Source organism: Leptonychotes weddellii, chromosome 10, assembly GCF_054177405.1.
Source record: "Leptonychotes weddellii isolate Sample4059 chromosome 10, ASM5417740v2, whole genome shotgun sequence".
Classification (NCBI taxonomy): domain Eukaryota; kingdom Metazoa; phylum Chordata; class Mammalia; order Carnivora; family Phocidae; genus Leptonychotes; species Leptonychotes weddellii.
In genome coordinates, this window is record NC_138378.1 from 54517272 (window position 1) to 54544428 (window position 27157).

Consider the following 27157-nt stretch of genomic DNA (forward strand, 5'->3'; position numbering starts at 1 on the left):
GTTTACTGAGCAACCCTACATGCCAGGCACCATGCTCAGTACTTTCCATACTTTGAAACAGGAATTAACTGACATATTAGGCAGGACTTTATTCTTTTCTAAGGATCTCTCTGAAGGCTTCACATTAGTACCAGATTCCATTCAGTAAGACATGTCATTCGATTTCATTCTAGCATCAAACTTGTAGCTTTCTTGCTACAACTTAAACCTATTTCCTCAATGTTCAAAGCAAGCCAAAGCCTTTTCTGAATGCTCATTGAGAATGTAAATTTGAAGTACTCCTTCCCAAGCTTACCTGAGCTCCCTAAGATGCACATGACCTGCCCGCTCTCGATGCACAAGGAGACATCTTTAAGGATCTGCCTGTCCCACTGCTGCCGGCAAGATGTGAAGTCCCACCAGGGCCCAGCTTGGTGGCTTTAAAGGAAAGGGAGTGCGGTGTTCCAGAAGGGACCAGACCCTTGTCCCCCAGCACTGATCCCAGTTGTCTCTGGACAGGTTCCTAAATATGCTTGAGGCTCAGTGTCCTTCTCTGTAGACACTGGCAGGTAGTGACCGAGAAAGATCATCTCTGTAAAGCCCCTGCCCAGGAGCTGCTCTGAATGCCAGCTCTCTTTGGTTGTGTGGGAGATAAACAGGACACTGTTTATTCCTTCAGTTGATCCTGCATTCCTTCACCAGGCTTCATTACACTTCGTGCTGCCCCAAGCCCTCTCCATCCCCATGGTGCAGGCTGTACGCAAGGCGGACACAACAGGAAGGGATTAAGGGGCACAAAGCAGAGCACAGCTACCTATCATAGCTTCCAAGTCTTCCCATGGGCAAAAGGGGGGCCATTCGCCACTGCTCCTCATCTACCACTGGCAGCCCTTCCCCTCTCCTCTCTCTACCTTGATCCACTAAGGAGGGAGCCCAAAGCCTCCACATATGGCCCTCATTAGCGAGGAAAGCCAGCAGAGACCCACTCACCTCGGATCATGACCACAACTCAAACAAAGCCCAGCTCCAAGTTCCCAGTAGGCAAAAGAGGCATGGCCTTACCTGATACTGTAGGAGACATGGAGAATGCCCAGGCTGTGTCGAGGCTTTGAAGCAGCTGCAGGAACCTCCTCTGGGGAGCTCTGGGGACCTCTGTTTACTTGGATCCCCAAGGACGCCACAGGGGTCAAAGATGGGAATTCACTCATGGCCAAGAGACAGCAGACACAGGCGAATTTTGGGGTGCTGGACTCTCCCTGGAGGGGTCTCAGGAGAGGAGCCAGCAGCACACTCCCCCGCGGGCTTCTCCCCAGGCCCTGCAGTCCCTCCGCAGACCTTCCCAGCAGCGGGACTGGGGTTTGGCCACGGATGCCATTATCTGATGTACCTGTACCCAGAGCGTGTGTGCTAACTTGGCAGTGGGCAGAACACACAGCCTGTGGTTTATAGGAGGGCTTGCCTGGGAGGAGTGCCAGGAGAGAGGCGCAGTGAACCAGGGTCAGAGATTGCCCAGCTCTGAGAAAGACAAAACACTGGTGCTGTCTGGTAGCAGCTAAGGGGAAAGGAAGCTGCAGCAAAGCGGCACAGACACTGCTGGGCCCCATGGCTGAGGCGGCCTCAGAGGAGAGAGGACTGTGGAACGGGGCTGCTCCCCAGGATGCCTCTGTGAGTGATGGGCAGTCACCTCAGTCATAGGGGGTGGGAGTGAATGGGACCTTTCTTTCCTCCCTCAGGACCTTTCTGTTTTAACTCATGGCCAGGACCACAGAGGGAGAATATGGCAGCAGGACTCTCTTCCCTGGGCATCAAAGGGTTGAGGGGAAGGGATTCAGGGAACAGGGGTGGGTAGGGGGCCTGTGAGGTCGCTTCTGCACGAAGGCACACTCCTACAGGGAAATGACATTCCTGTTTGTGACTTAGGCTGATGTAGCTTTTTCTGAAGGAGCCTGCAAAGCAGAAATATGTTCACATACACTGGGGACTCTGCAGTGCCTCCTTCATCTGTGTGTCTGTCAAGCTCAGAGTCTCAGACGCAGTAAACCGATGAGATAGGATGGCAGGCAACTTTTATAGGAACATCAGAATTTATGTGCAAAACATGGCTACAGCAGGCAGACATAAGACCCTAGAGAGAGCTGGAAGGTACAGACAGCAGCCAGGGGGTCGAGAGGTTGGGGCAGAAGGTCTCCACCCTTATCTTACATGAGAAATGTTTACTTGAGAAATGGCCTTTGGCTAAAATCAGGGTGTGGGTGGGATTTGAAGCAGGAGGCTAAATTGGAAGACAGAAAGGAAGCAGAGCCCACCCTCTATCCCCACCTCACCCCAGCACACCTTGCTGTCTTTGCCTGCCGTGGAGAGGAGGGAGAGAAAAGACAAGAAGGTCTGAGGACTCCACACCCAAAAGAGAAGGCCACAGGCCACCTAGTCTGGCCCTGAGTTGCTAGGATAGGACTACAGCTCAGCCCATTCCTAGTCCACTCTGTAGCCATGACAAATAGCCACTTCTGATGTGGGAATACAGCCAGTCCTTGCCAAGAAATGACTCCTAGGAGCTGTGACTGCAGTGCTCATAGCCTGAATAAGATACAAAGTTAGCAGTGGCTATGGGGACACTTTCTGCCGAAAAGGTCTGACAATTCAGCCACCACAGCATGGGATACAAATAACTGCCCAAATCCAACATCCAGGAATGCCTACCATTTCCAATTTCCATTTCTCCAATTCTTTACTCAAGGTTCCAAGTGACAATCTTCCCCCAACATTTAAGGCATCTGGAACAAGAGAATGAGGGCTACAGATCTTATGTCTAGATGTTTTAAAATTATCAATCAAGCTAAGAACTTGAAAATAGTTTTTATCTTCTTGATATACCTTCTGCACAACCTGAAAGGCCAGGTGTAAATTTAGAAATTCTAGGATCTTTTGGAGCAGCAGCTAGAATGTGGTGCCACAGGGGAGCCAGCTTCCAGCCCAAGCTACAGCCTATCCCCCTTCTCTGCCCAACCCTAGCCCCACACATGACTCACACACCCCTATGTGGTCATGCCATCCTGCCTACCCACATTCCATTCACACTCCACAGACAAATGCCCCTCTGGCCTGGGGCGCCTGGAGTGGCAAGTGCCCTTGGCCCACAGACTCCTCAGTCCATGGGCAGAAGCATAGCCAGAGGAGGACAAGGGGGGTCCAGTCCTCAGGGCAAAGATGTGTGAGATCTGGCCTGACCATTTTAGTAAAGGCCCAGGCTCATCCTCTCAGCCAGGAACAAACCCTGCATGTTTCTGCCAGGCACTGAGTCCTCAGTGTGTCGCAACTCAAGGGCAAGGATTCCCCATTTTAGAATAAGGAACTTGGGCTCCATGCTCCCTGAGTTCCCTTCTAATCTATGCTTCTGACTCAGGAATTTGATCAGAAGTTAATACAAGGAGAAATTACAATGTAGCCCAGCAGGAGCCAAGCAGGTTACCTACAAATAAACCTGCTTTTGCTTTTTTCGGTGTCACCTGTCAGAAATTCAAGTGATGTTCTGACAGTCGTACTGATTAAGATGTCAGCTGAATAGATATTTAAGTATTTGAAAAATACAGAGAATTTGTCAAAACCTCAGGAAGAGTCTAACAAATCCTTCCTGGGAGCCAAGGAAATATTTCAAAATGGAACAGAGGCCATCCCCAACCCAGCAATGAATTCTCTTCCTCTGAAAGTCGCCCTGCCTGTGCAGCTCCAGAAAGGTAGTCCCTAGATGGCAAATGAGGTCCCTGGCTTGCCTGTGCCTGACTACTTAGCCTGGGGGAGGGGTACTGCCCAACCCCCCAGGAACAGGGAGCACCTCTCTCCTTTTATCTGTCTCCCCATTCTGACACCTCTTTCCCCACAGCCCCAGCACCCTCCACCTTTTCAAAGCACTTATCTGGAAAGGGGAATCCACTTGGGCATGAGGTCACCTGCACATAATACTCCAGACCCCAAAATGTCTGACCTCCTTTCCTGAAATCTAACCTGGGTAGCTTTTGGCCAGGTCTTTGTTCACAGAAACAATTTCTTTTTTTTTTTTTTTTAAAGATTTTATTTATTTATTTGCGAGAGAGAATGAGAGACAGAGAGCACGAGAGGGAGGAGGGTCAGAGGGAGAAGCAGACTCCCCACTGAGCAGGGAGCCCGATGCGGGACTCGATTCCGGGACTCCAGGATCATGACCTGAGCCGAAGGCAGTCACTTAACCGACTGAGCCACCCAGGCGCCCCACAGAAACAATTTCTGAGCTAACTCATATCTTATACCAATCGACTTAATATCCACCCTACAGACATTTACTTTTTTATAAACAAACAGGATGCATGTTAGCCCAAATGAGTCTCTCAATAATTGCTACAATTCCTGATAGTTTAACGGAATTAAATGGAAAAACTAGGCAGTGTGAGTGCTGGTGGTGGAAGTGGTGAGTAAGGTCAGGTGCAGAACTGATGTGCCTGGAATATAGCACCTTTCTTAGCTGCCCTGGATCTCCCCCAGGAGAGAGCTCCTTCTCCACCTCTGAGGGCACAGGCCCTGGGCCCTGCTCCATCTCCATGGCCGGCTCCTGCCTTGGAGGCACTGGCAACTGAGGCGCAAGGTGGGAGAAGTATTCTGGAGTTGTACTCGTGGGCTCCCTCTCTCACTTGGAAAACATATTTTGAATTATTTCAGACAGATTAGTTTATAGAGTAGCGAACTCTCATGTACACACCACTAATTACCAAGAGCTCTGAAGCTCGCTCCCCTTGCCTTCCCCTGTAACCTTCTCTCTTGTATTCCTCTGTTCCCCAGAGATTGCCCTGCTGCTAAATGAGGTGTTCATCTTTCCCAGGTTTTTCTGTATAATTTAGGATCTTTATGGTAACAGTTCTAACATCAGACAAGGTAAGTAGCTATGGTCTGCTGTCTCCATACTGCCCTGGAACTCTGGGGACTACTCACAGCTGCTGCTGCAGACTGTCACCTGTATTGACTTCCCTCCTCTCCCATGGGGCTGGAACATCCTGTCTGAGGACCTCGGACCTCCACCACTACAGGAAGTTTGACAGAGACTTTTGGATGTTATTTTCACATAAGTCATAAGTCATTTTATTTTCACACAAAGCACAGGTAGGCACAGTGTACACAGTGTAAATATACCCTGAATGGATGCTTGAGGTCAGCCTGCCTCTACACCTGGCCTGTCACACTCCATCCTAACCACCTATGCCATTCATTAAGACCTACACTTCTTTGCATGGTGACAGATGGTAACTAGATGTATTGTAGTGACCACTTTGCAGTGTACACAAATATTGAATTGTTGTGTTGTATACCTGAACTAATATGATGTTATATACCAATTTTACCTCAATAAAAAAATCTAAGCTGCTCAGAAACCACCTTTGTCACATCCCAAACTCCAAGCCCGAAGAGTGACGTGGGCTCCAAGTACTGGATGCTTGCTTGCTTGACTGAAGGAACACATCAGTGTGAGAAGAGCAGCTCTGGGGGAAAAGATCAGAATCAACTGGAACTTATTAATAAATACACTTTTTCGTGCACTAAGAAATAAAAGAAAAATGTATTTAAAAATGGAAATCTTACTAGGCAGGTTCTTTTTTTGGGCCTCAATGATTTAAAGGATTGAACTGATAAAACAGAAGGAATTCGGATCTGCTGATGGCTAATACCAAAGGTATCAGTTGATACCATGAAACACTGATTTATTTGATGTACAAATATAGCATCACTCCAACAACAACAAGATGATGACAATGAGGACTATGACAATGAGAGGGACTTCCTCTGAAATCTCCCAACAGCATTTTGAATGGCTTTGTTGTGCAAAACTCATTAGAATAAGATGCAACTTTTCCAAGGATGGTGTCTTCCAAATATTGAGCATTAGCTTTTTGATAGTTATTTCCTCTCACATGCCAGGTACACGGAATCTCTTTGGCATTAGAAGATAGTAAGCCAGAGACAGGGAAGAGAAAAGTTAAGGCCACCCCCAGCTCAGGTGTCCCCAGAGCACAGAAGCTCACAAGCTCTCTCCAGTCCGGAGTCTGGGTCTTGTCCACCATAGGCTGCCTGGGTCCAGGCTCCACCAATCTGAGACTGAGTTTTCTGGAGTCAGGAGCTGTGCTGGAGGGAAGCCCCAAAGCTCGCTCTGCAGGGAAGGAAAGATTTGCCCTCACGAATACTCATATTTTCTCAGAGCCCTTGGGCTCCACCTACCCAAACCCATGTCTTTCCAATTCTGGATCTCAACCACACTAGCTGCTGCTCTCACCTCTTGGGTCTCCTCCCTGTTTTCTCTTAAGTGCTCAGCAGCTTTTGAAGGAGCCCCTCACCTGTCATGTTTGCCAGCAGGGCCTCCAGGACAGCTTGTTCTCCTCCAAAAGTGACAACAGCCCGTACTTCACCTACAGCGGCCAGTCCAACACCTTGGAAGTCCGAGATCTCAGCTACCAGGTAGAAGCACACCTGAGGACAAGGTGGGAGGAGTGGGCAGGGAAAGCCAAATGATTCCCCAAGTGGAAGGTAAGGGTGAGCCCATGCTGGCCACGTTGATGCCTCACATGTTGAGTGAATGTACAGGAGTGCCCTCACCTACACATACCATAGCTGGAGGTTGACAGGCATAAGAGTACGAGACCTTTGTAAAACATAAATTATGTGAACCTGTGGGAGGGGGAAAAATCTCTCAAACTTTTTTTAGCTTCAGATTTTGAAATAATTTTAGACTTCTGGGAAAGTTATAAAAATAGTAAAGAGTTTCCATGTACCCTTTGTCCAAATTCCCTAATGTTAACATCTTGCATACCCAGAGTAAAACAATCAAAACTAAGAAATTAACAATGCTATGACACCATTCTATAGACTTCTTTCAGGTTTCACTAGTTTTGTGTTTTGTTGTTATTTGTTTGCAAAACAGATGGAACATGCTGGGGGCTGCAATGCTGAACCTCAGAGGCCCAACCCTGGCTTCCTGTAAATGTGAGTTAGGACAAGCTAATGAGGCACGCCATAACCTTTCTCTGCTCTGCCACTTGTTAGCTGTGTGACCTTAAAGGAGATTTACACAATGCCTTATACACAGTAAACATTTAATAAATCATTAGTAAATTACTATTTTTAAGTGAAGACATCATTTTGCTTTATGTTGTATTTTCCTTTCTGTTCTGCTATTGTACATGCTTCCCATGTCTTCAGACTTAGAGATGGTAGCTTCAGGTTCTCAGCACAGGGTCTCAACATGGGCTCCACCCCCATGTTTGATAGAACCTAGGGGTGGGCCCCTCAACCTGTTTGTATCAGCAGGAGGATATCTCCTATACAGAGCTGAACAGAAGTTGCTGAAACCCTCTGACCACTCAGCTCTCTGAGGAACCTTCCAATGTTTCCCCACAGGTGGACATGGACTCCCAGGTGCCCTGGTTTAAGAAGATGGCTCAATTCAAGATGCCCTGGACATCTCACAAGGCTTCTTGTGAGCTGGGCATCCAAAACCTGAGCTTCAAAGTGAGGAGTGGGCAGATGTTGGCCATCATAGGGAGCTCAGGTACCTAAGGGCAAATAGTGAGGCAATGGGTTCTGTCTCTCCTGGAAAGAAGACTGGTCCCTCAGACAGATGGATGCTTCTCACAGAAGCATGAGTAGAAACAGCATAGCAGAGTGGGTGAGAGCACAGGTTCTGGGTCAGACAGACCTGGGTTCAAATCCCAGCTCCTCCAGGGCGCCTGGGTGGCTTGGTCGGTTGGGTGTCTGCCTTCGGCTCAGGTCATGATCCCAGAGTTCCAGGATCGAGCCCAGCATTGAGCTCCCTGCTCAGTGGGGAGTCTGCTTCTCCCTCTGCCCCTCACCCTTCTCGTGTTCTCACTCTGTCTCTCAAATAAATACAATTATTAAAAAAACAAAACAAAAAAACAAATCCCAGGTCCTCCATTTACTAACTCTCAGGCAGTCGCCATCATTATGAATCACGAGTGTGCCTCTTGAAGCTGCAGCCAGGGCTTGGTCCTTAGTTAACACCTATATTGAGACAAAGCAACAACCTTTCCAAGATCATCAGGCAGCTTCAGAATTCAGTGTTCTTCTCGGGGGACTTCTCCATCACCAGGGACATTCACTCATTATTGCCTCACGACCAGGTAGGCAGAGCGCCTGTTGCAACTCCCACTTCTGAGAGCCCCTCCAGTTCTTAGTGCAGACTTCAACCACCTGCAAAGATCCAGGTTCTTGGAGTGCCTCAGGGTCACTTCCACAAGCCAAACTTAAAATTATAAGGTGGCCAGAGGTGAATGGGGCCTTGGAGAACAAAGTTCACTCTCTCCAAAGTATTCTTTCCTTTTCCTTCCCAGTTTGGAAGCCTCTTTAAAGGAGGGTTTTTAAATTACCAGTATTTTAAGTTATCAATCAGAGTGTCCTCCTGCCTCCCCTCAACATATGCACACCTTCATTCGACAAATGGGGAGACTAAAGTCTAGACAAAGTGAGTGATTCCCCTGAAGACATATTTAATGCAGAGTTGGAACTAGAACTTTGGTCCTCTAATTCTCAGATCAAGCGTTTCTCTCACATGGTATGAGAACACGTTATACCTTTTAGTCATTTCCAGAAGTAAAGATTACTGTACTTTTTTTTTTTTAAAAGATTTTATTTATTTATTTGAGAGAGAGAGAGAATGAGAGAGAGCACATGAGAAGGGGGAGGGTCAGAGGGAGAAGCAGGCTCCCCGCTGATCAGGGAGCCCGATGCGGGACTCGATCCCGGGACTCCAGGATCATGACCTGAGCCGAAGGCAGTCGCTTAACCAACTGAGCCACCCAGGCGCCCCAAGATTACTGTACTTTTGAACATCTCCAAATTTTTAGTCTTCTGATAGGGAAATTCTATTTATTGTCTAACCAAAGATCAAATAAGATAATGTGTGTCAATGCACTTTGTAACTTAAATAACACCCACAGGGCGCCTGGGTGGCTCAGTTGTTAAGCATCTGCCTTCGGCTCAGGTCATGATCCCAGAGTGCTGGGATCGAGTCCCACATCAGGCTTCCTGCTCAGCGGGAAGCCTGCTTCTCCCTTTCCCACTCCCCCTGATTGTGTTCCCTCTCTCGCTGTCTCTCTCTGTCAAATAAATAAAATCTTTAAAATAAATAAATAAATAAATAAATAAATAAATAAATAAATAAATAAATAAAACCCACAGGTCAAGTCCTGCCCACTTTTGACCCTGCCTCTGCAATTCTGATCTAAACATTTCATAGGCCAATTTTATTTTTGTAAATCCTGGTGGCTTTTCTTGTTATATCTGCTTTTTCTTCATGAACTGAGAATCTGGGGCATACGTGGGCCCTGTGGAGGCACTTCCACAAAGCCTCAGAGGCATCACAATTAATACTTGCTACACTTGCTTCTATAGCTGTTAGCATCCTTGAGGAAAGTGAAGTTCGGAGAGATTGAGTAGTCTCCAGGCCTTCTGACTCTAGGTTCAATGTTGTTTAGCTTCAGGTTTACTTAACTAAAATTATTTAAATGATTTCTTTTTAAGATTTATTTATTTATTTGAGAGAGAGGGTGTGAGGAAGGGTGGGGGGATCCTCAAGCTGACTCCCCACTGAGTGCAGAGCCTGCCGCCAGGGGGCTCAAACCCAGGACCCTGAGATCATTACCTGAGCCAAAATCAAGAGTCGGCTGCTTAACCGACTGAGCCACCCAGGTGCCCCTAAATGATTTCTTAGAAAGATTTATCAATTACACATACTGTGACTCTTACTCCACTTAAGAAAGAATGAAACAAAGAATGAATGAATGCTCAGCATAATTTATAAAATATAAATTAAAACAGCCCCAGACACTTTGGCTGCTCTGTAGAATCAGCAGTAGTGACACAGGTGTTTTCCAATGAATGAATTTAATTAATTGGAGACTCCTGCCATCTTATAAGGCTCTTGAATGCCTTTGGTGTTTTCTCCTGGTCCACAGAAGGTCTCCCCAGTTGCACTAGGCAGTCTCCACTGGAAAGGCCACCCATACCTCTCATAAAGTGTTTAGGAAATGTGGCCTCCGCACTCCCTTACTGGGAATCCCACTGTAGCTATGAATGTTGACAAAGTCCCCTGCTATCTCAGAGCCTGGATCTGATGTCTGAGGCTGGGCAGGGAGCAGGACCAGAGCCCTCCCCTCTGGTTTCTCTCCTGGCTATTTTGCTCCACTTATGTTCCTAGGGACCTTGAATGAGGTGTACCTGGGGGGTAGCATGCAGGTCCCTTTCTACTGTGAGAGCCTCTGGTCAGTAAGCTGAAGAATTATTGGGGAGACTTCTTTTGTTTTTTGCACTGGAGGCATGAGGCTCTTGCAGGAAGCATGTGTGTATGGCAAGGAGGGGTGGTTACATTTGTGTATTGGCCCTTTCCTTGTTTGAAAACAGTTGCAAAATTTGCTCTCTGAAAGAAATTGATAGTAAAGAAACCAAACCCTCACTTGGGGGGAATGGGACAGAGCCTCATCCCTACCTGTTTGCAAAGTGTTCTCACAGCTGCAGCCCAAATGGCATTCACAGCTTAAATGGCTGTCAAAGAGTCTCATCAAATGCTTCTGGAAACCTGATCCAATCTGACACTTCCCCAAATCAATAGCAATCGCTGTCACTCAGAGGTGGATGGTGTTAACTCAGGGCAACAGATCACTTTTTCTAGAGAGTAAAAAGTACCACTGATAAAAATAGGAAAAGACAGATATAGAGAAATACACATGTGTATACTATGGTTTAGTTTTAAAATCATGTCCACATCTATTATTCCTCTATTTTTTTCTCCTTATTTCTGAAAATAAGTTCCAATTTTGCATTTTTAAAAAACACTCTATTTGTGAGATCAAGCCCCATGTTGGGCTCCTCTCTCAGCTGGGAGTCTGCTTGAGATTCTCTCTCTCCCCCTCTGCCCTTCCCCCCACTCAGTCTCTCCCTCTAAAATAAATAAGTAAATCTTTTAAAAAACACCCTTTTAATTCTCCAAAATTAGTCCTCCCACAAAGCCAGCTTCTGAGCCAAATGTTGCTGACACATTTACCACCCAAAAATGGTTAAGCTTCATGGTGCAATTAACACCAGCCTTACTTGGGAGAGAAAGGGACTTACTAGAGGCGGAAAGGGGCATTTGCTTCAGGTACAGCCAGGGCCAGGACTCCAGCCCTCTCCTGCCATGCAGCCCCTGGCTACCTGGCTTGAACCCCCAGCGTCAACGTGCCTCCAATGCCCCAACGATGCTCAAACTGGCTGCGGGTGAAAGGCCTGGAGCTCTAGGTTCTGGGACTGCCCCATCCGGTCCAAAAGCTGTGCCACTTTCCCTAGGGGCTGGTCCAGAGTGGCTGGAGAATGTGTGGGCTGCCGTGGCTTCCAGGCCGGCCCCCGCAGCTGGGCTCTCAGGATGTGTTTGGTGGCTTCACAGGCTGTGGGAGAGCCTCTTTGCTGGACGTGATCACCGGAAGGGACCATGGCGGCAAAATTAAGTCAGGCCAAATCTGGATCAACGGGCAGTCCAGCACGCCTCAGCTGGTGAGGAAGTATGTGGCCCACGAGCGCCAGCACGACCAGCTGCTCCCCAACCTGTCTGCGAGACCCTGGCTTTTGTTGCCCAGCTACGCCTGCCCAGAACCTTCTCCCAGGCTCAGCGTGACGAAAGGGTAACTACCTGACCCTGGTGACCCCAAGAAGTCATGACATCCTTCCCCAGGTCGAGTTTGAGCAGCCCAGCTCACCATCCTTCCAACCAACCCTACGCTCAGCCTTTCCCTCAGTCCACCTTTAAACCCTGCAACCCTCTGTAAGCCACCTGGGCCCTGGCCAGTTCCCTTCACGGCACAGGACAAAATGTGTGAGGAATGCTGTCTACCTGTTTTCCTGTCCTCCGTGTGGGCAGGGAGCCCAGCTGTCTTGCCCCCAGGTCGCGGCCACGTTTCCAACATGGCGCCACGCCCTGCGCGTGGGAGCCGCTCAGGACGCGCGGAAAGAATGCGGGAACAAACACCGCATGGGGCAGTGAAGGCTGGAGCGCAAACCCATTCGGAAGGGCAGGCGCTTTACGCTCCGGGACAACACCGGCGTGGCCCCGAGCCAGGCGGGCGGCCGCGCGTCTAAGCCCCGGCCCTCCTCCGCAGGTGGACGACGTGATCGCCGAGCTGCGCCTGCGCCAGTGCGCCAACACGCGCGTGGGCAACGCGTACGTGCGGGGCGTGTCGGGGAGCGAGCGGCGCAGGGTCAGCATCGGGGTGCAGCGCCTGTGGAACCCAGGTGAAGGCGCGAGGTGGGGCCGCGGCGCCCACCTGGCTGGGCCCTGGCCAGCCAGAGTGCTGCCGGCTCACCAGGCCCCTCTCTCCGCTGGGAAGGAATCCTCATTCTGGATGAACCCACCTCCGGGCTCAACAGCTTCACGGCCCACAATCTGGTGAAAACCCTGTCCCGGCTGGCCAAAGGCAACCGGTTGGTGCTCATCTCCCTGCACCAGCCTCGGTCGGACATCTTCAGGCTGTTTGATTTGGTCCTCCTGTTGACGTCCGGCAGCACCATCTACTTGGGGGCAGCCCGGCACATGGTGCAGTACTTCACAGCCATCGGCCACCCCTGTCCTCGCTACAGCAGCCCTGCCGACTTCTTTGGTGAGCTGCCAGGCAGCGCCCCCACCCACCAAGCCCCCCCAGGGCCTGGTGGAGGGATCCGGAAGGGAAACTCAGAGGCTTCAGGGGGAGCAGGACCTGGGAGGGAGGCGGACAGAGCGGGCTGTAGAACAAGTGTCCCTTTGCCAAGTATCAAATGTCAGAAACGAGGGTCTGAATAAAGCAGCTTCTGACGTAGCTACCCTTCTGTGCAGGATAGGTAAGAAGCCTTTGAGAATTCCAATGGCTAGAGGAGATAGAATCCAAGAGGGTCTGGATCAATTTCTAGAATTGTGGTCTTTATTCAGACTCTGTAGGGAAACTTAGGTTACCTAAGGTCAGGAGACCACCAGGAAATCTTAAAGCTGTGCCCTGATGCCCCCAAAGAGGCAGAGAGCCTGAAGGCACTCGGTGGTAGAGGGGGCCCCAGGGCACAGGGAGCTCAGGGCCATTTGGAGGTTTTGGTCAGTGAATCTCTAGATAGGAAAATTGTTCTGTCAGCACCAGAACTGCTTGGGGTTCTGAACTCTTAGCATATAGCCCTCAGGGGAAGGGTAAGCCAATTCCTTCATTCCTGGGGAGACAGTTGTTTTTACAGGTGCCTGACCTGAAAGCAGTTGCCTGGATCCTGAATGCTGAGGAGTGCCGTGGCTGCTGGCCAGGCCGCAGAGCTTCACCAGCACTGGGGGGAGAAGAGCGGGGGAGGCCGTAGCTGTGGCTTGTCTAATATGTCACCTGGAGCCCCAGCCTTCCTCCCAAGATGGCCCAGTGTAGCAAGGGCGTCACCAATAACCATGACGACAGGGACCATGTCCTTGAGGGCAGACACTGGGCCCAAAAGCACCAAGCTGCAGAGGGTGTGCCTTGGACCCTCACAGACCTGCCAGGGTCATCTCCATCTTTACAGATGAGAAGACCAAAGTCTGAAGAGTTAAACCCCTTGCACAGAACTTGTAAGGCACAGAATGGGGACTCACAGCCAGTGTATCTGGCCCCCTCCCTGACTCCTGACCCTGAGCCCACATCCTCCTCCCAGCATCCAACGTGCCTCCTTCCCGCAGGAGGACAGGCCACTTTCTCCAGCCTGCCAGCCCTTGTGCACTCACACTGTGTGAACTCACATAGAGGGCACCTGTCAACCTGGCCATGGGGAGCAATGTGCAGTAACCCCAGAGGGGGTTACCAGAAGCCAGATGTCCACAACAGACCTGAAAAAAAAACCTTTTTCTTTATATTATTATCATTTGTGGGGGAAGGGGCTCTTGCCTACCATCTACCAATCTGGGGTACAGGGCCTGGCAGTACCCAGAGAGTCTGGTGTTCTGAGCTACAGGCCTGCACACTAAGGAGACATATTGCGTTTTATAAGACTCCTCCTAGACATTATCCTGCCTTGCGACATGTCATGAAAATGGCAGGAGGGAAGAGATAGAGGTTAAGAGGAGGAATAGTGGGAGATGAGCCACCCTCCAGCCTGGAGTAAAGCTGGGCTCAGGTGGGCCCTGGTTATGACTGGGTGAGTGTGCCTTTCTGACATTGCAGCAGCCCCATGAGAGTACAGCTGGGGCTGGGGCTCCCAGATGCTCCCCACAAGTAACGTGGAGGTGGGTGCAGAACAGCCTGGAGGGCAGTGACAGCTCACCCTCCAGCCAAAACATTCTCCCCTTTTAGGCAGGCTGCTTGGGGAGCCAAATTACCTATTTACAGTGAGAACTAGAACTTCCAGGTGCCCAGACTGCCCAACCGCCTCGTGGCCAGCCCACCTTCTCTCCATGGGCAGGCACACCAGGGAGGCTTAGTCCTCATCTCAAGCTTCCTAAATGGCTTGAGTTGGAGCCAGGGCATAATTGTGCCATGATCTTTGGCTCTTTCTGATGTCCCCATAATGAGCCTGGGGGTTGGGATGGGGGCCAGGGCCCACAGGGCCTCTGGTGTTGCCCTTCCCCTGCAGCAGGCTTTCCCCTGAAGTGGATGTGGCCAGGCCCAGCAGGGTGGGAGGCCAGCCCTGGGTGTCTCTCTGTCGCTCTCTGCTCTGCTCATCACTTCATGGTCCACTCTCAGAGGGTGGGGAGCACATCCTGGAGCCCCCAAGGGCTGACCGGCATTGTGAACTGGCCTTGCATCAAGCTCCTCACCTGTGAGCAGGTACAGAGACCCAGCCACCCATGGCCCCACATCTTCTCCTTACAGTGGACTTGACTAGCATCGATAGGCGAAGCAGAGAGCAGGAAGTGGCCACCAGAGAGAAGCTCAGTCCCTTGCGGCCTTGTTTCGAGAAAAAGTTTGTGGCTTCGATGACTTTCTGTGGAGAGCAGAGGCGAGGGAGCTGGGTGAGGGCACTTACCCGGAGAGGTAAGGCAGGCCAGGGTGGCTCTGGGTGGAGAGCTCCTTGCGGAAGGCAGCCGCCCCCACACCCCATGACACACTGTGCTTCTTGACAGCCCGGCCCTCCCCCAGGACACTGACCAGCCCCCAACTCCCACGGAGCTGCCCAGCCCTGTGCAGCAGTTTACCATGCTGATCCGGTAATTATCTGCCATTTCATCCCACTACCACCAACCCTGTCCCACAAGTCTTTATTGTATCAAATTAAGCCCTTTCTATCTAAAGTGAATTTGAAGGAGAAAGCAAGAGGTAGAATCATTTTTAAAAAACCGGTATCACCAAGACCAGCACTAGCCCTCTGTGCAATACAGAACACTCCTGTCACTTTTATTCTTTAAACAATATCAAAATGTCCTTACTGGCCGGATGATTGGAGAAATTACATAGGATTGTGGTGAAAAATTCAGACGATACAGGAGAAACCCAAGTGGAGAGGGAAGGTTACCTGTCACATCAGCCCTCAGAGAAAACCAGACCCACGTGTTTGGTGTGAGTCTTTCTAGATATTCCCATGCACACAGCGTTTTAATACATAAATGAGATCATACTTTGCATATGGTTCTGTAACCATTTTTTTTTGTTTTTGGCCTCATATAGAAAAGGTCTCTACCTCTCATCTGGTTAGGTCTTCTTCGGCATTCCAATATAAAAAGCCATAATTCATTTCCCTGCTAAGTGCATATTGATGGTTCAGTTTTTTTCAGGCTTTTGCTATGGCAAGTAACGCTGTAGCAACCATCCTTGTACATACGTCTTTACATACCTGATTGGTTATTTCCTTAGGATAATGTCTTTAAGTAAAATTACACGGCGGATACGTTGACAATAAAGTAAATTATTTATTGTGTACCTAGTGTGAGACAGATGCTTTCATCAATGATCTCATTTGAGCCTCACAGTCCTTGTGAGGGGGTAGTGCTATTCCCATTTTACAGATGAGAAAAGAGAGGCTTGCTGAGATTAAATGACATTGCCATGTGACAGGGCTGGTATATGTTGTTCCCTTGGCATCTCTTTTGTTTTCCAAGTCATCAGCTTTTCAACGACTTCCGAGACCTGCCAACTCTCCTCCTCCATGGGGCAGAGGCCTGCCTGATGTCCCTGGTCATTGGGTTCCTCTATTACGGCCACGGGGCCATCAAGCTCTCCTTCATGGACACAGCCGCCCTCTTGTTCATGATTGGAGCTCTCATCCCTTTCAACGTGATCCTGGATGTCATTGCCAAATGTGAGTGGGGCTTGCTCTCTGTGACCCACACCTGAAACAGCCAGAGGACACGGCATTGGTCACCCCTCTGAGCCGGTCCAAAACCAGCCTATGTTCCTCTGAACTCCTGGGGAGAATGGGTTTGCTGAATAGTTTCACCATGATTGCAAAACAAAAGGTGATGATGGTTTTTAAAGTTCGCACATTAATATTAGTATGCAAATGAAAGCAGATTACCCAGGAGTCTTAGGCATTCCTATTATAGCAGGAATTATACTTGACAGCAATGCACAAGTCACAGAATTACAAACATCTAAATTAGGATGGTTTAACTATGCCTGCTTTTTAAAAATAGAAGACATTTAGTCAATATGACTATTTATAATTGTACTAAGAGAGACTCAAAAGCAGAAACACTGAAAATTAATGTCACTTTCATTCTCCTTTTCTCCCCCTTTTTAGGTCACTCAGAGAGGGCAATGCTTTACTATAGCCCTCTCCACAACCTCTCCACATCCTCCTCCTTCGGCAACGCTCTCTACAACTCCTTCTACCTCACCGGGGGCTTCATGATAAGCTTGGACAACCTGTGGACAGGTAAGGCCTGCTCCCCTCCCCTGGTCAAGCTTTTTGAGTCTTTCTGGGGCTGGATGAAGCCTGCTTTCACCTGGGGATGAGAACTCACCATTTAGATCCAAGTTAAGCCTAGTTTTTCTGGGAGCCAACTGTCCTGCTTGTCAAAGGAATGACTCCATGAGAGGGTGCAGATGGCACCTTCTTTTATCCCCCAGCTGACACCTGGAGGTCACCCTTGACTCTCCCCCACTCTCCACATTCACCAGTGAGTCAGGTCAGTTCTGCCTATCCCATCTTTCTGAAATGTTCCCTTGCCTGATCCCCCAGCCCTGGCCTTATTGTCGGGTCTCAGACCACCGCAATGGTCTCTGTGACCCTGGTCCTACTGCATCCCTCTCAACCCTTGCCCATGCAGAGGGCGCTTTGTAAGGTGCAAATCCATGTCACTGCTTTTTACAAGCCCTCTGGGGAGCTGCTAACTCCCTGCAGCCCCCACCTTGCTCTTCTGAAGTCCCCAGCACACTCCGCACACACATAGCTGAGCCTGTGTGGCTCTTCTCTGTAGGGCACGGTCCACCCCCGCCCCCACAGCTGCTCCCTTCTCCAGACCAGCGAGGCTGGGCTTGTTCCTTCCTCCTGCTCCGGGCACTGTGATACGCCCGTGGGGTCAGGGCACAGACTCACAAATCTCAGCTGTGCCTCCTTGAAGCTGAGCACATGCTGGGACACCTCGTAAATGACTCTCTCAAATTGTTACCTTTCCAACATGTGGTGACCCCCACAGCCACCTGGCCCCCTGTACTCCACCCCATGTCCCAAGCTGTCACTCTGGCTCTTTCGCCCTCTCCCTGCCCTCCTGCCGCCTCAGGGACCTTGCTTCCCTTGGGGCAGAGCCGCCAGGGCCCTGTGGTCAGGGGTGCTTCCCAGGGAGCAGGTGGTTAGCCTGTGTGAGTAACATGGCTCTCACTGTCTCCAGTGCCCACCTGGATTTCCAAAGTCTCCTTTCTCCGCTGGTGTTCTGAAGGGCTGATGCAGATTCAGTTTAAAGGGCACACTTAACCACATGGCCGTCGGCAACTTCACCATCCCTGTCCCGGGAGACGTAGTAAGTAGCTGAGGCCTTCGACTCTAAATAGCTAACATCCGTCCGAACGTTTTCTCAGTGAGTTCACTGACGTCTGTGTCCCCAGATCCTCCGTTCCATGGGCCTGAACTCGCACCCACTCTACGCCATCTGCTTCATCCTCATTGGCATCGGTGGTGGCTTCATGATCCTGTACTACGTGGCCCTGAGGTTCATCAAACAGAAATCAGATCAGGACTGGTGATTCATGCCCAGGCTCTGGCCTGCTGGTGGGGACCTGAGAAGACCCTTCAACTGCGCTCCTTTCTTTCCTCCCAAGGAGCCCCTTCCCGGGCACCAGGAGGACAGCACAGGGAGCTCAGCTACACGGGCCCTCAGCACTGCAGTGGCAGAGGCTGACCACAGGATGGCAGTAGAATAAAGACAGTAGAAAGGGATTTGTGATCCCGGGCCAGAGCTCGCCGTTCCTGGGCAAGGGAAAACTGATCTTGGGGACACCTACAATGTTGCTAATTGATTTCCTTTTCATATGTATTTATATAGGCCACTCAGTGCAGGATGGGAGCAAGTTAGGTATGAATTGAATAGGCTATGCAAGAGCTGGATCCAGAGGAAACAACAGCATTGCCTAGTGAAATGTTTGGCCTCATCTTCGGGGCTCCCCAAACTGTGTTAAGGCACTCTCGATACAGAAAATGATCTAAGACATACCGGTGAGATGTCATCCTTTCTTTTTGTGTGGGATCACGGGCTCCAAAAGCCAAACGGAAGAATTCAAAAGTTATTGAACATCTACTGTATACCAGGTAGAGTTCAAAACGCTTTATTTATGTGGATGACCATATACAGTTCTCAGCCCTTTGAGGTGGGTGGTATCCCATTTTATAGATGAGGAAACTGAGGTAAAAATTCACTTTGCTAATAAGTAAGGTCACATGGCTACCATGTGGTGGAGTCACGTGTGGGGGCCAGAAAGCTTTGGAAGCCTTAGGGGCTGGAGGGCAAAAGGCAAGTCCTGAGCCACTGTACGGCTTGGAATTCCAGGAAGATGTGGTGCTAGAGGCTGTGCCCGCTCAGCCGGGCCTCTTAGACTTGCATCCCACTGGCCCTGGCTGGCTCTGAGGACCAGCCTCGAATCTTTCACAGTGGCCACGGTATGGGACAGATCGTGCCCAGGTTGCGTGCTTTGTTGCCTGAGCATTGAGGACCATCTGACCCACAACTGGTACACAGAGGGGAGCAGATTGTTCCCAAAGGAAACGCCGGCGTCTGGGACCAAAAAAGGAGGAAGGTAAGTATTTGGGAAGCAAACAGTAAACACTCACCCCAGGTTCCCTAGACTATTACTATCACTGCTCCGGGCAAGCAGCATGGACCTTACCTGGGAGCTGGTTAGACAGGCAGAATCTCACACTCCACCCAGACCAACTGAATCTGAATCTGCATTTTTAAAAGATCCCCAGGTGATTTGTGTACCTGAGTTTGAGAAGCAGTACTCTAGCACACTGCCCTTTTACAGTACACCAGGAAACTCAGGGTCTTTACACTGCTACATTATACCACGGCATATTTTGACATCGTTACATTGCCACCATCCAATGGGCAGGCCCAATTCAAGAGTCACTAGTTGTTCGGACAAGGACCTTCATGGCAAAAGGATCAAGCAGATCTAGTTGTCAGTTCTCTTTGGGCTCCTTCAGTTTAGAACAGTTCCTCAACTTTCCTTGACTTTTGTGACCTTGACACTTGAAGATTCTGCAGAATAGCTCTCAGTTTGAGTTTGGCATATTTTCATGATGAAATCCAGATCATGAATTTAATGGGATATCACAGCGATTTCCTTCGGCAGAGATGTTGCAGAAGTGACACGCCCTTCTCCTTGCATCCTTTTGGTGGTAAAGATTGCAGTTTGTCCTGTACTGAAGTTGTTCACTTGATCACAGGGGTGTCTGCCAGGCCTCTCCACAGCCAGGTCCCTTGTTTGGTAATTCATAAGCATTTTGTAGGTAGGTACTTTGAAACTATGTAAGTTACCTGTTGCTCATTAAACTTTCCATTTATGCATTTTTCAGTTTATATCAATATAAAATTGTAGTTTCCTATTTTAGTCAATGGGTTTTGATCCCTTATTATCATTATTAATTTTTATGTTCAAATCATCCCTGATTTGTCCCTGGGAGCCCATTCAAGTGGGCTTCTGCATCCTTTTGATCTGTCCCCATTGTTGAGTGAACACTTTCTTTCACAAAGTGTTTCAGGCTCATCTTGTACTTTTCCACCCCCAGTCCTTAGACCCAGTGCTTAGAAAGCAGACATTTCTCTAAAAAATCTTGATTCCTTTTAGTGGAAAATGGTATCTAAAAGCCAAGATCTGAGTGGTAAGTCTGTCCATTGCTGCTGGGGCATCACTGCCCCCAGGCCCTCTCAGGAGGCAAAGTTGGGAATGCATACATGTGTACACAGGTCTGTATATGTGTGTGTGCACACATATACACACCTGCCTGTACACTAATACATCCAGTTCCCAAATTCCAGCACACCATAGAGCTGATGCTAATATTCTCCTTTTCTGTGTTTGTAACTCCCTTTTCCAATTGCGAGAAACCTGGATTCCACTGGCCTTCATAGTTTCATTCATTTGGTTAATCCCCTGTATGTAACCAATCTCCCATCTACACCACATTTTTTCCGGTGTGTAGATACCCTCCTCACCCTGCTGGGGCTGTATCTCCCCCATCAAGCTGTCCCCTAGTCTGCACAGATGCCGTCCTCATCCTATTCCAGCCCACCCCGGCTCCTCATCCCACACCCACACTGCGGTCACCTAAAGGCTTTAGGCCTGAAGGGAGAAAGAAGGAGGAAGAGGACATTGGGCTTTTTCATGAACTCCCCAGTGATTCCAACGTGCAATGAGGGCGGACAGCCACTGGGGTATATCATCTGACTGAGTTATGGCCACTCAGTTTACAAGGGGTCTTAATTGACTCAGTGGGCTCTGGTGTGCAGGGCTGTCGGGGAAAGGGGCAAAGTGCCAAGGCCGGAGAATGGGAGAAACTCCAGCAGCGGCCATTTCTTTTTTTGCTGGAGCATCCTGGTTCTCCACCCTGGTTGCCCACCCTGGAGCTTTAACAAATAACCACTGTGGAGATTCTGATTTCATGGGTCTGTTTTTTGAAAGAAACAAAACCAAATGAACAAACTGCTCCCCAGGGTGTGCAGGTGGTCTACTCAGCCCCTCCCTGCCCTGAAAGGGGGAGAGGTCTGCCTGTGAGTAATTTTCAAAAGCAGGGGTCACAAACTCTACCTGTTAAGGGTCAGATAGTATTTCAGGCTTTGAGGGCCACTCAATTCTGTTGCAGTGTTGAAAGCCACCACAGACAATTCTAAAGTACGGGAAATGTGGTTGTGTCCCGGTGAGACATTACTTAGAAACACAGCGCTCTGGATTTGTCCCAAGGCTGTAGGCTTTGCACACCCTTGACCAGAAGGCAAAAGTTTTGAAGTTTGCATTTTAAGCCCTCCAATTTCTTATGCTATTGACAGGGAAATTTTAATTAAGCAGAAAGTAATTACCTATACTGACTCAATTTTTTTTTTTTTTTTTAAAGTAGGCCCCATACCTAGTGTGGAGCCCAACACAGGGCTTGAACTCACAACCCCGAGATCAAGACCTGAGCTGAGACCAAGAGTCGGATGCTTAACTGCCCGAACCACCCAGGCGCCCGACTCAATATTTCTGATGTGATTTCGTTTTTTTCCTGCTCTTGTTCCTATAAAATTGATGTAAGGCCTAATCTTGCCCTGGGTCAAGCTCATCTCACCAGTCAGGTTCACAGAGAGAGATCTTGTGCTTGCTGTTTTCTTTCTCCCACTCGACTTGTTTTGATTCCAGATCAAACAGCTAGCAGCAGGGATATTTAAGTGGACACCAAATCCAAGTGCTAACCGCAGACCTGGTAGATGCAGGGGCTCTACCGAGACTCAAGTACGACTCAGCGGAGGCCCCTTCCCTCAGGCCAGCCCCAGGCGGGCAGAGCCCAGCCCATTTTCTGCGGCACACGTGGTTGTTAGCAGCTAACAATCAAAACAGTATTTTAAGCAGTGGGTTGAGATTTTTTAACACACACCAACTCAGAGGCCAGATAACACTTCTCAGCTTTCCACGTCATAGTGCCCATGTTTCTTGTCTTTTTGTCAAGTTGGAGCTACTCATTGTTTCCCCAAACTGCTAAAAAGCCCCACTGCCCCGTGTTAAAAATGAAGCTCTTTATTTTTGTTGATCCCCCTCTTGTACTGAAGTGGCTTCCATTACACATTTGAAAGCCCTCCTCCTCCTGGCAGTAAACTTGAACATGTTTTCCATGTGGGAACACGGGTTTTAAATGACTTCTTGGGCCTCGACTCCCACTATCCTGGCTCTGAGCTACAAAGTGGCATCTTTGATCTCTTAGGAAGACAGGTGTGTGTGTGAGGAAACCCTCCAGTGCATGCAAGGCACACATCTCAGAAAGAGCATGGCTTGTAAAGTGGGACCAGGTGCTGTGCTCATTGTTCATTCGACGACGCTTACTGGGTGCCAAGCAGGGCCAGGTTCTGTTCTAACCGGCGTAGAGCTCACTGTCTGGGGGAGGAAACGACATAAGCAAGTAAATAATGATGGTTTCAGTAAGTGCATGCCTGGGGCAGGGTTGGTGAAGATACTACTTTCAAGAGATCTCTGTAAGCTCAGATCCCGACGGCCAGCCATTGTCCAAACAAATGTGCAGGGGCGCTAAGTATGAAGTCAGTTAAATGTTTTTGTTCTGCCTGAACCGGATGATGTTTCTTTTCTTCTGATGGTTCTTTTCTTCGTGCAAAGAAGAAAAAGATAAGTGCTTATTTTGAATTTGCAAATGCAGCCATTTCCTTTATTTGTACTAAGGCTGCATAATGTGGGCTTTGTAAAGTCCGTGCGTCTGAAAGCACTATACATTCCTAATGGAAACAGCAAAGTGATAAATTACCATGATTGTGTACCCCCTGCAGCTATTAGCTCGACCATACTTCAGGAATGTTGCTTTCACTTTATAGAAACTCTACAAATATTGGTTTGTCAGAAAGACAAATATTAAATGAAAATTGTGCTCAAACACATGAGAAAACGTATGCAGAGCACACACACTGCAGACTAGAGGAATAAATTGTACAGGGAAGAACAATTTGCAATATAAAGCTTGCTTAATAATTTACCGGAATCCACAAACTTGGCATTTATGCCAGGCACTGGGTATTTGACTAAATGGAAGAAAATAACCTTACAATGTAAAGCTGTTGGGACTGGGAACATTTGTTTTAATGTGAAAGCTTGCTTTCTTAAAAATAGAAATATCCCAACAGTTTAGAGGTTCTAATTTAACTTTTAACTGGATTTCTAACTGAATTTAAAATTTAACTGGATTGTTTTTGGGAAGTCGGAGTCCTAGCCATGTGATAAATCACCGTGATTCTGATCACTGTGGGTAAATTAACTTCTGTAAGCCCGGATGTTTCTCATCGTGAATGTGACGGAAGAGGGGCGCCCGATGCACAGTACCAGGTGCTCATGGTTAGCTCCGCAGAACACACGGACCAGACAACAGTACATGGGGGGGCCTAAGGCCAGGACTATGCAAGGTCTGGGCTTACAGACGTGACACACAGAACCGGGACCTGGGGAGTTCACAAGCTGCATGGTACGTGCTCTTTTAAGTGGCTGCGGGAGCCCTGGAGAGACAATAGGCTAGGTGGGGAGAAGGACCAAGAAGCCACAGAGAGGAGCCCCCCAAGGTTGGCCACAGCAAGCTCACCCGAGGAAGGAACAGGGGGGTAAGGCAAGGGGCTAAGTGTGCCCGGGACCACTCTGTGCAGCTGTGGAATGCTCCTTCTGACACTTAACGCAGATAAAACCGCCTTTGCTTTCAGTGTCCATTTACCATATATCCACCTCTCCTAATTAATTCTCGCCAACTTTGTACCTCAGGGATCTCAAATATCTGCTTGTCCTTACAATAGAGAAGCCGTGATATTGTTGGTTCTCTACACACAAACCGTACACCATTTAGCAAAGAAATTCTGGCTGCAATAGAAGCTACCACACAGTTTTTAATTTAAAATTTTAAGACTAAAGTCCTTGAAATGATAAAAGTGATTATGCAAAAATTTGATAAGATTAAAAATGAAGAAGCTCACAGGTTTTTGGAGTATAATTTATTCAAAGCATTTCACATTAAAATTGTATTAAATTCATGAACATACAATTACATGTAAAACATGATACTTTCCAAAAGTTTACAATGACATTTACTTTTTTAGAGTTAGCTGTTTGCTTATAATTTTAGTCTAAAACGTATTATTGTGTGCTATAATTGTGTTTGCTGTCTATTTCTATTTGTTTCAATTTTGCTATTAGATATTTAGAAAGCATTTCTTAGCCCACATAAAATACACAATTACATTTTTAATATTTAAATTCAAAAGGGGAAGCCAGTGGTGCTGTTTAGAATGCTAGATGAGGGATTTGTACCTATTTCCTCGGCACTGCACCTGGCATTTTACCAGCGTCAATATACAAGGCTGGCTTGGAGTCACTTCATGCAAATAAGATTATACTCTGTCTCTGGCCCAGACAAAACTGGGAAGTCCAGGGTATGTCCCAAGGTTATGCCTCTTCTGAGAGACCTATTTCAATGAACATCAATAAAGTGTTGCTCCAATAACTTATGGTTAGCATAACTGCAAAAAATAGGGCCTGCTTCAGTGCAATCACTAACAGGCGTGAGGCTCATGGCCAAGCAGACAATACAGGTACATACACAACAGCTCCAGGTCCTGCCCCTGGGGAGCAAACAAAGGAGAGCTTCATTAAGTCCTCTAGGCTGGGACCTGGCATTGGCCGAGGCCTCTGAACCCAGAGGTCTAACTCCACAAAACAGAGATGAAGGAAAGCACGGCCAATCCCATGATGACGTTTACTTCTTGGCTTCCCTCCATCAACGCACCCCTCCCTTTCGTGTCATCTGCAGGCTCTAGATGAAGGATGGCTGGGTCCACAACTCAGGTCAGCAGCACAACCAGCATGAGGCCAGCTTACTTCCTACAAGGCAAGGTCTCCCCTCATGTAAATAGTGGGAACCACTGATTTCAAATGGATAAGGATAAACCTCAAATAAAACATTTTCAACGTTTTGGGTAATTAATTACCTAATCCCCAAATAGGTCACTGTTGCATATTAAGACACTTTTGTAATGGTAAAGTGTTTCACAACCCAGCCTGAATTCTTCTACAGTAACAACGGATAATATAGATATTAATAGGCATGAAAGCCAATTTGGGGATAACTTTGATAACACTGAATACAAACGACAATTTCCTTCATATATACAATCACACATTCAAAGGATGAGTATGAAGTAACAAAAGCCTAGGGTAGGGGGTACTGGTGCTGGCAAACCTGAAACCAAGACAAGAGGTAATGCACTGCTCTCCGCTTCATGATCCAAGTCACAGCTAGGACTCAGTCTTAGAGACATCTATGAACGGAGCCTCTCAGAAGCCTCCGTGGTAGGAGGGAAAGCATGGCAGGGAGCAGCCAGGCATTGGCAAATAGCACCCTGACCGAGGGCAAGGAAAACGAGTGCTAGATGTGATGACTTACAACATGCCTACCGGTGACAGCAATTTACGAACCTGGAAAATAATGCAGGGTTTCACACATGAAGAGAATTCCTATCATAGAATAGTAAAGCCTTAGGAAGCTCACTGAGCATCATTTTGTCTAGCTCCAAAATTTGCAGATACACAGTATTAACCAGCAAGTCTTAAATAAAGGAATAACATTTTCATGAAAATAATGAACAAAACAGAACAGGGGACCTGAAGAGTCACTGGGAGAAGAACCCTGAAAACTTACAGCTTCAAACATCAGAAGCCGTCGGAAAAAATGCTGTAGAATTTATGTTGTCGGCAAAACCCCCAAAAGTCTAGTGACTAAGTGCACAGTTACTGTCAATAAAGTGTTGAAAATATATACATTATGAATAAAAAAAAATACACAAAGTAACTTTTCATTTATTTATTCTGTACTCTCAAATATATTTAAAAAATAACATTTTAGACATTGAATCACAAATACACACAAAATATAGTGCCTGCTTGCTTCACAAAGGGTTTTCCCTTGATTCCTTTAACTGCTTTGCATAAAATTCGAAGCTTTCCTGTTAAGGAGACAAAGGGAGGGAAGTTACAGGTATAGTCACTTGCGAGAACTCGTGGCACAAAACTCAAAAGTCATACAAAACAAAACAAAACCCTCAAAAGGCATAAAGTGCTGCAAACTGATAGCAAAGACCGCTGGGCCCATGGCAAGTGCTGTCCCCTCAAGCCTCAGCACTCCTTTCTGTTCATGAAGTCAATTAGCTGAAGGGCCTCGAGTCTAGAGTTAAAGCTGCATCGAGAGCCTCCGCTGTGTGTGCGCATTGCATGTGCGTGTGCGTGCAGGTAGTCACACCTGGCTACGGAAGGTTCAAAAAAAAACATGGTGTACTGACTGGCAGCTTAATGACACAATAAAAAGGAATTTTGCATGTATGATTTCTCTTATTAAAATAGAACAAAACAAACGAAATTTCCTGGGCAACTGATTAAAAATGGGCAGAGGACCTGAAGAGACATTTTTCCGAAGAAGACATCCAGATGGCAAAGAGACCCATGAAAAGATGCTCAACACCACTCATCACCACAGAAATGCAAATCAAAACCACAACGAGGTAGCACCTCATACCTGTCAGAATGGCTAGGATACAAAAGACAAGAAATAACAAGTGCTGGTGAGGATGTGGAGAAAAGGGGACCCCCCTGCACTGTTGGTGGGAATGTAAAGTGGTGCAGCCACTGTGCAAACAGTATGGAGGTTCCTCAAAAAACTAAAAAATGGAAATACCATATGATCCAGTAAGTCCACTACTGGATATTCACCAAAAGAAAACAAAAACACCAATTTGAAAAGATATGCACCCCCATGTTCACCGCAGTATTATTTACAGTAGCCAAGACATGGAGACAACTTAAGTGTGCATCAAGGGATGAATGGATAAAGAAAACGTGATACGTACATATATATATATGATACACACACGGAAGATTATTCAGCCATAAAAAGGAATAAAATCTTGCCATCTGCGACAACATGGATAGACCCTGAGAGCTTTCAGCTAAATGGAATAAATCACAAAGAAAAGACAAATACCATATAACCT

The 27157-nt window shown here is 47.9% G+C and overlaps 2 protein-coding genes and 1 long non-coding RNA gene across 3 annotated transcripts in view; 1 reads left to right on the top strand and 2 right to left on the bottom strand.

The window, feature by feature from the left end:
• The first annotated feature begins 1233 nt into the window (after window positions 1-1233).
• ABCG8 (ATP binding cassette subfamily G member 8) lies at window positions 1234-24135 on the top strand. The gene is given in 15 exon segments (XM_081833497.1): window positions 1234-1644; window positions 6352-6453; window positions 7393-7543; window positions 11429-11590; window positions 11593-11663; window positions 12138-12270; window positions 12366-12635; window positions 14823-14879; window positions 14882-14984; window positions 15074-15157; window positions 16046-16245; window positions 16687-16821; window positions 17777-17856; window positions 17858-17905; window positions 17991-24135. Coding segments are annotated over 15 exon segments (1797 nt in total). The 5' UTR covers window positions 1234-1581; the 3' UTR covers window positions 18129-24135.
• LOC145723886 (uncharacterized) lies at window positions 4232-12145 on the bottom strand. Its single transcript, XR_014149264.1, has 3 exons — window positions 11873-12145; window positions 6333-6465; window positions 4232-6148 (listed from the first exon to the last, which is right to left on the bottom strand). It is a non-coding gene; the product is annotated as an uncharacterized LOC145723886 (long non-coding RNA).
• Window positions 24136-25959: 1824 nt separating the features above from the next.
• Window positions 25960-27157, bottom strand: part of LRPPRC (leucine rich pentatricopeptide repeat containing) — a 91553-nt gene continuing 90355 nt past the window's right edge. The window contains exon 34 of the mRNA XM_081832308.1: window positions 25960-26116. Within this exon, the coding sequence (XP_081688434.1) occupies window positions 26060-26116 (57 nt within the window). The 3' untranslated portion in view covers window positions 25960-26059. The remainder of the gene's footprint in view (window positions 26117-27157) is intronic.